The 8976-nt window shown below is 46.6% G+C and overlaps 1 protein-coding gene across 1 annotated transcript in view; it reads left to right on the forward strand.

Moving 5' to 3' along the window:
* Positions 1 to 6491, forward strand: part of LOC133558790 (lipopolysaccharide-binding protein-like) — a 32386-nt gene extending 25895 nt beyond the window's left edge. Inside the window, exons 14-15 of the mRNA XM_061909960.1 lie at positions 3255 to 3331; positions 6450 to 6491. Of these exons, the coding sequence (XP_061765944.1) occupies positions 3255 to 3331; positions 6450 to 6491 (119 nt within the window). The remainder of the gene's footprint in view (positions 1 to 3254; positions 3332 to 6449) is intronic.
* The last annotated feature ends 2485 nt before the right edge of the window (positions 6492 to 8976 follow it).

Genomic DNA, 8976 nt, shown 5'->3' on the forward strand with positions numbered 1-8976 from the left:
TTGGGAACTGAGGAAACTAATTGTTGAATCTTTGAAAGTGGAATTCTTTCCCATTCTTGTTTTATGTAGAGCTTCAGTTGTTCAGCAGTCCGAGGTCTCCGCTGTCATATTTTACGCTTTATAATGCGCCACACATTTTCCATGGGAGACAGGTCTGGACTGCAAGCGGGCCAGGAAAGTACCCGCACTTTTTTTTTATGAAGCCACACTGTTGTAACACGTGCTGGATGTGGCTTGGCATTGTCTTGTTGAAATAAGCAGGGGCATTCATGAAAAAGAAGGCGCTTATTTTGTTCCAAAACCTGCATGTACCTTTCACCATTAATGGTTCCTTCACAGATGTGTAAGATACTCATGCCTTGGGCACTAATGCACCCCCATACCATCACAGATGATGGCTTTTGAACTTTGCGTCGATAACAGTCTGGATGGTTCGCTTCCACTTTGGTCCAGATGACACGATGTCGAATATTTCCAAAAAACAATTTGAAATGTGGACTCGTTCTACCACAGAACACTTTTCCACTTTGCATCAGTCTATCTTAGATGATCTCGGGCCCAGAGTAGCCGGCAGCGTTTGTGGATGTTGTTGATAAAAGGCTTTGGCTTTGCATAGAAGAGCTTTAACTTGCACTTACAGATGTAGCAACCAACTGTATTTAGTGACAATGGTTTTCTGAAGTGTTCCTGAGCCCATGTGGTGATATCCTTTAGAGATTGATGTGGGTTTTTGATACAGTGCCGTCTGAGGGATCGAAGGTCACGGGCATTCAATGTTGGTTTCCAGCCATGCCGCTTACGTGGAGTGATTTCTCCAGACTCTCTGAACCTTTTGATGATATTATGTAGCATAGATGTTGAAATCCCTAAATTTCTTCCATTTGCACTTTGAGAAACGTTGTTCTTAAACTGTTTGACTATTTGCTCATGCAGTTGTGGACAACGGGGTGTACCTCGCCCCATCCCTTCTTGTGAAAGACTGAGCATTTTTTGGAAAGCTGTTTTTATACCCAATCATGGCACCCACCTGTTCCCTATTAGCCTGCACACCTGTGGGATTTTCCAAATAAGTGTTTGGTGAGCATTCCTCTACTTTGTCAGTATTTATTGCCACCTTTCCCAACTTCTTTGTTGGCATCAAATTCTAAAGATAATGATTATTTGCAAAAAAAGATGTTTCAGTTTGAACAACAAATATGTTGTCTTTGTAGTGCATTCAATTGAATATGGGTTGAAAATGATTTGCAAATCATTGTATGCCATTTATATTTACATCTAACACAATTTCCCAACTCATATGGAAACAGTGTGTTTGTATATATATATTATATATATATATATATATATATATATATATATATAAATTATTTTTTATTTTTTTCCAAGATGGCGCTGTGTAGTGGCTGCTGTTGGCAGGAGCTCTGTGCTCTTTAGTCATCCTTTTGTGTTTCCCTCTTGTTTTCATGTGTTATTATATTGTTTTGCCTTTTGGTCCGGGACCCTTTGGGACTGTGTGACAAGGGGTGGCACTTTCCTGACCTGCTGGCTCTCTGTCACACCGGAGTCGGTTTGGAGAGACTGGAGGAGATGCGGATGAGGGGACAGGGCTGTGGAGCTAGCACTGAGCGCCGGGATGGAGAGGCTTCGTGGTGTCATGGCTGGGTGAGCAGGTGTCGGACACCTCAGTCTCCTTGGACGTATCCTTGCTCATCCATGCGGACTGGACACTGGCCGAGAGTTGGTTGGCGGCCGAGAGTGGAGTCTGCTCTCTTGGTTGCTTTGTTGGGTCTGCTCCTGTCTCTGGCCATGCTCCCTCCACCTCAGCGGACGATGGTGTGGAACACAGCAGAGGCCACGACAGTGTATATGTTTCTTTTATTTTTTATTCATAGCTGTATGTAGAAGAGGCTGGTTGTATTCACTGCTTTAAAGTCTTTCATGTCCTTTGTGTTCTTTGATGTTTCTCTCTTACACACACATGTGAGAGGGATGTGTACTAAGGCTATGAGTTGTTTTTTTCCCTTGGCCTCAGTCTGGACCCCCTCTCCACGGCCCTGGCTTAAACCGATTTTTTCATTTTTATTTTTTCCCAAAAGGGACAAGCAATAGAAAATGGCTGGATGGATGTACAGCAGAAATGGACAGCAACATATGCACTGTCAAGAGTATTCCAACTTCCATGTGAGATACATACACACTTGAAGGGCAACAAACAGACAAACAAACTCTGGGAAAAGCAGGAGCTATTTGGCGCGTGTGATACAGTCTGCATACTGCAAAGCAAAGCGCTACCTTTGTTTCCAGTGTTTCCAAAGCTAAAGCGGGTCATGACGCACCGCCACGGAGGGAAAGCGTCTGGTGGAAGCGCGGACTCTGCACACCGCAGGAAATATGAAAAGCTACTTGATAATTCATCACCCGGAAAATATACTTGAAGCTAAAGATCAATTTGTGAGATGTTTACATTATTACAAATTGAATTGTCAGTTAACTTTTTAGAGAAACCGCATTTTCTATACTGATACAAAAAATGTCCACTGCTTCTTCGAAAGTAAAAGTTCCATCCATCCATTTTCTACCGCTTATTCCCTTTTGGGGTCGCGGGGGGCACTGGCGCCAATCTCAGCTACAATCGGGCGGAAGGCGGGGTACACCCTAGACAAGTCGCCACCTCATCGCAGGGCCAACACAGATAGACAGACAACATTCACACTCACATTCACACACTAGGGCCAATTTTTAGTGTTGCCAATCAACCTATCCCCAGGTGCATGTCTTTGGAAGTGGGAGGAAGCCGGAGTACCCGGAGGGAACCCACGCATTCACGGGGAGAACATGCAAACTCCACACAGGAACATCCCGAGCCTGGATTTGAACCCAGGACTGCAGGAACTTCGTATTGTGAGGCAGACGCACTAACCCCTCTGCCACCGTGAAGCCCAAAAAAGTAAAAGTTGAACATCTTTAATCATCATACATCGTAGGATTTGCCTGAGCGGCTGGACAGGACAGATTTCATTTAATTTTGTTATTTTTCTTAATTTTTTTTGTAATTTGGGACATCTGCGGGCCAGATTGTGGACGCTGGTGGGCCGTAGTTTGGGGACCCCTGACCTTTCATGTGTACTGTAAATCGTGTTTTGTCCTTTGATCTATTTCATGTTGCTACTTTCTCATTTTATGAGAATTACTGCTTTTTACTTACTCTTTGACTGCATGGATTTCACTCTTTGACTGCATGGATTTCTCCACAGGTAAACTTGCAAAGGGATACCCTCTCCCCACTATTGGAAAGATGAAGCTTGCAAACACTGAACTTCATGTCCTCAAGGTCAGAAGTGTGACGGTGCACACGCACTTGTCACTCCCGGATGGAATCACTTACCCCCATAGCTTCAACGTGTGCAAGCTGTACTTCATGGGCGAGGCCCCCGTAGCGGAGCGAGCCCTAATACAAGTTCCCTCGCGTCACCGCCCTGCACACGAGTTTCCCTGTGAGCCCGCCCCCGCGGGTTCACCTTCATACAACTTTGCGTCTGGGCGGCCCCGAGTGACTTGCCCTGGCCACCCGGTTCCAGATAGAGCCAATGGAATTGAATACCTGGGTTCCAGTTCGGTTAACCGCCCGTCGGTGGGCCCGCGCCCAAGCCGCCCAGACAGCACAAATACTTGTTTTTTCGTCAACATAGGACACACGTTAGACTGTAGATGAACTCCTCTTCACGTTCCACCACACCACCATCAGAACAAAATTCGGCCTTACTACTTGGGCCTGACAGCCTATATTCATCCCTTACCCCCTGGCAAGTCCTCTTACTCCCCCTTGTAATGAACCGGGTCCAATGTTTGTTTGACAATATTCCCGGCCCCACTCCTAATGGGTCCTCAGCTCCAGCCTGCGACGGAGATTGGTTAGCCACTTTGGACAGGGGGATTCAAGTCCATGCTTCAGGTTCAGCAGACGAACACAGGTTCAACCTTGGAGAATTGCATAATGATCCTTCATGGCCCGGCTCCCGGGAATGAGCCGGCACCTACGACCCTCCTAAGTTGTGTTCCCTTAAGGTCCGGCACTCATGAGTGAGCCGGCACCGAAGCGAGAAAGTAAACCCACCACAGTTCACTGTTGCTGGAGACCCTCCAGGTATTGCCACTACCAATTTGTAGTGTAAATTGCTTAAAAATAATAAAGATTCTTTTCACAGAGGTCAAGGACATGGTCAAGCCCCCACTCTATGTTGCTTCCCCATTTTTTTATAAGCCAGGCAGTAGTTCAGACTTATAGCTAAGGTTTCACCTGTCCGTCATTCCCAAAAGGCGTAAATCTGAGTCCACTTATCAGCAGCCAGGCTCACACTCGTCAGGATCCCGTGACAGGAATCCCCTAGGTTGCTGTGTGCGCGTCGCAGGAGAGTTCCCTGGTCCGCCTCCCATCGTATGCATAACGCGGGTCTGCTGATTGCAGTCGCGCCCGCTCCTACTAAGGGCTCGTAACCAGTCCCTCTTTCTGCAGTGGGCACACGCCGGTTTTGCCCACCCGTCACCCTCTCACGCGTAACACGGGTCTGCCTGTTGGCAGTCGTGCCCGCACATGTTCGGGTCCGTAATGGGCATCACCCTGTTTGCTGTGAACACTTCGCAAGTGGGGCTTTTCCTGCCCGACATCCACCGTATGCGTAACACAGATCCACTAGGATGTTTGTGCCCGTGCCTACTAAGGACTCGTAACAGGGGTCACCCCACATGCAGTGGGGCTCACGCCGGGGTTGCCTGACCGCCTCCCAACACGCGCACACGAGGGCCCATCACTGGTCCCACCATGCACCCGCCAGGGCTCGTAACAGGGTTCCCCAGGTTCCTTGGATATCTTTGTATCGTGTGTTCAATTCACTGCTCATTAAGGGCAGTGGTATTTCACTTGCGACGCCCTGCTCATTAAGGGCAGTGGTATTTCACTTGCGACTTATTCTACACCCCTCATGTCTCTTCACAGTTGCAGACTAGAGTCAAGCTCAACAGGGTCTTCTTTCCCCGCTGATTCTGCCAATCCCGTTCCCTTGGCTGTGGTTTCGCTAGATAGTGGGTAGTGGGAATCTCATTCATCCATTCATGCGCGTCACTAATTAGATGACGAGGCATTTGGCTACCTTAAGAGAGTCATAGTTACTTCCGCCGTTTACCCGCGCTTCAATGAATTTCTTCACTTTGACATTCAGAGCACTGGGCAGAAATCACATCGAGTCAACACCCGTCGTGGGCCATCGCGATGCTTTGTTTTAATTAAACAGTCGGATTCCCCTGGTCCGCACCAGTTCTAAGTCAGCTGCTAGGTGCCAGCCGAGGCCACCCGGCAGGATGCCTCGCCGGGGTCCAGAGCCGGGGCCCCGTTTCCCGAGAGGGCCCCACCGGGAGCCGTAGCTGAGGTGATCCCGAGAAAGGCCAGACGCACCGACACCCCGCCTGGCCCGCCTTCCCCGCGGCCGGCGACATGCGCCCGGCACCGGCGGTATGGCCGACCCCCAACACCCGTGGGGCCGACCCCCCGGTGAGGGGAGCGGGGGGTCGGCCGACGCACGGGCGGTAGAGCGACCGAGTCCACCGGCGCGGACGCGCCGCGAACCCAGGTATCCAATTCCATTCGCTCTATCTGCAACCGGGTGGCCAGTGCAAGTCACTCGGGGCCGCCCAGACGCAAAGTTGTATGAAGGTGAACCCGCGGGGGCGGGCTCACAGGGAAACTCGTGTGCAGGGCGGTCACGCGAGGGAACTTGTATTAGGGCTCGCTCCGCTACGCGGGCCTCGCCCATGAAGTACAGCTTGCACACGTTGAAGCTATGGGGGAAAGTGATTCCATCCGGGAGTGACAAAAAAACAAAGTTATATCTGTTATTTGACATTTTTCATATCTTAACATACTTATGCAGTATATTTGGTTAGTACTTATTTTTGTAATCAGTCTGACCTAAGCCTAAGTGTTATGTGATGAATAAATAATATTCTTAACACATGATATATTGTTTGACAAGGTTGTAAACTGAAGTATATTAGCTATAATTAGTAAAATAATTATAAGATTACGGATCCCTCTGTAGTGGAAAAGTAGGGGATGCCAATACATGTGTTGCTCAGCTGTGATCCCAGTGGGCCGCAGTGGCACTCAGTTGTCATTTCACTTTTCCACCACTTGTGGCAGTAATGGCAATATCAAACAAATTAGTCTGAAATTTCTAAAGTGTAAAAATTTTGACTAAAATAGTGAATATGTGTTTTCATTTGCACTTTAATTTTAATGACTGTTTATACAAGAAACATGCTCATCAGTATTATTTCCAATTCAATGACTCAGAACGTATTTATCTTAGAATAATGCACTGTAAGTACGTTAGATATAATTATTGAATATGATTAACGTGTAATTGCTATATCATGTTGGTGCTTTCTTTCTGTAGGACTATTTTCTGATTGGAACAGATGTTGAGTGTATAGAGTGATGGAACTCTAATTGGATTGAAACCCCAATCAGTATAAACCACAGAGGATCAATTATTGCAAAAATACAATAACTGCTTCTACGCAGATGTCGAGCATGCATTTGAAATAAATGACATTTGTGTCAATGTTAGTGTTTTTCATGCCTACTACTGTTCTCTGCTTGACTCGATCAAACATTTTTAAAGATTCCACACTACAAAATAATGAACGTATGAATGATTCCTGCTGATATGGTAGAGTATCGATACCGACATCGGCCAATACTCAATGTATCAGAAGTGGACAAGTTTTATCCGGACACCTTTGCTTCCTTGTGTGAAGCAGGTGGACTTGAGGCAACTAGATAACAAAAAGCAAATACTCAAGCTGACAGGCAAAAACTAAGAACTAAAGACATGAACAAGAGTCCCAAAAATGAAATCCTAGGGGACAGACTGAATACCTGCACGGATCTGAGTAAAAGCCTTGAGTAAAGAAGCCACGATAAGAGAATGTGGAGACTTACATGAATTAGTAAAGATATGGTGTTCCAAGGAGAGGATGCTGGTCTGTCCAAGCGTCCGGCAGCAGATCCCTCAGGTTTCTCATTCAAAACACAGCTGGTCTTGCCGCGGTGCACCAAACAAATCTCTCTTGCGACTTGGCTAATTGTCCTGACTGCCTTTAATACCTGCTTAGCACAAAGTCATGGAGATGCCAACCGGGGCCTTTAGCCACCTAGCGTGTCTTCGCTTTCCCGGAACACGTCGCTTGGGTGACGTCTGCAGACACGAAAGGAGCGAACTTGTTTGCTTGTTTTCCAACTTTCTCTTCAGTCATGGAGTTGCTGTTTGTACTTTGAACCAGATTGTCTGACCTCAAGCTGTCGTTGTATGTCCTGACCTCCTGTTGGGTGTAATCTTGAGGAGAGGTTAATAAGCCAGGGAGACAGCGGGGCCTTGTGGGTTCCCACAACACCTAATCGGCTCGCTCTCGGTGGATATCAATGCAGCTCGTGGGGGCAATCAATTATACCGCTACAAGCCGTAAAAGCGAACTACAGAAAGACACACGCTAATTTCTCTGGCAGCACAAAACACCTTTGAATTTGTAATGCACAACACTGTGATAGAACATCAACATATACTGAGTGAAAAACATTACCAATCATATTACAGTATCTGGAAATTGTGATGTATCGTGTTGTATGCTTGCATGTTCGAAATAAACTCAAAACTCAACTCTGTAAAGTATTTCATGTTTTGCTTGTACACAGCTAGCCAGATAGCGTAAGTACTGTAGTTGTAATAACACCCATGACGGCTGCGTGTATCATGATCAATATAAAGTGTGACTCACTCGATACAGCTGGCCAGGGACGTTTTTTTCCGGTTAGTTTAGGTAAGCACTCCATTTATGTCGAAAGAGCATGGTTTCAAATTTCCACACTTTGCAGCCTCGATTCACTTTCACATCACACTCTCGGATTCTGTCTTCTCCACCATCTCACCCTTCTTTCGTGCTTCTTTCTTTGAGCAGCAGTTCATCCTCCGTATAGTCAGCTTCAAAAAGATAGGGTTGTGAATCCACATTTATCCAAAAATAGTCATCTTTTTTGTCCATTACCAAGTTTGCCATGGTTAAAACAATGTTGTTTGTTTCCGAAGGTAGGAACACATTTGTTGCCGGAAGTTGGAAGTATGCTGCCATAGAAACGGAAATCACTGCAGTGAAAAAATAAAATAAAATGTTAAAAATAAAATAAAATGTTAAAAATATGTTAAATATTGAACATATTACATACTGTTATCATCAATCATCAATCAATGTTTATTTATATAGCCCCAAATCACAAATGTCTCAAAGGACTGCACAAATCATTACGACTACAACATCCTCGGAAGAACCCACAAAAGGGCAAGGAAAACTCACACCCAATGGGCAGGGAGAATTCACATTCAGTGGGACGCCAGCGACAATGCTGACTATGAGAAACCTTGGAGAGGACCTCAGATGTGGGCAACCCCCCCCCTCTAGGGGACCGAAAGCAATGGATGTCGAGCGGGTCCAACATGATACTGTGAAAGTTCAATCCATAGTGGCTCCAAGACAGCAGCGAGAGTCCCGTCCACAGGAAACCATCTGAAGCGGATCAGCAGCGTAGAGATGTCCCCAACCGATACAGGCGAGCGGTCCATCCTGGGTCCCGACGAGCGGTCCATCCTGGGTCTCGACTCTGGACAGTCAGTACTTCATCCATGGTCATCGGACCGGACCCCCTCCACAAGGGAGGGGGGGACATAGGAGAAAGAAAAGAAGCGGCAGATCAACTGGTCTAAAAAGGAGGTCTACTTAAAGGCTAGAGTATACAAATGAGTTTTAAGATGAGACTTAAATGCTTCTACTGAGGTAGCATCTCGAACTGTTACCGGGAGGGCATTCCAGAGTACTGGAGCCCGAACGGAAAACGCTCTATAGCCCGCAGACTTTTTTTGAGCTCTAGGA

Source organism: Nerophis ophidion, linkage group LG01 (genome assembly GCF_033978795.1).
Source record: "Nerophis ophidion isolate RoL-2023_Sa linkage group LG01, RoL_Noph_v1.0, whole genome shotgun sequence".
In the NCBI taxonomy this organism is placed as follows: Eukaryota; Metazoa; Chordata; class Actinopteri; order Syngnathiformes; family Syngnathidae; genus Nerophis; species Nerophis ophidion.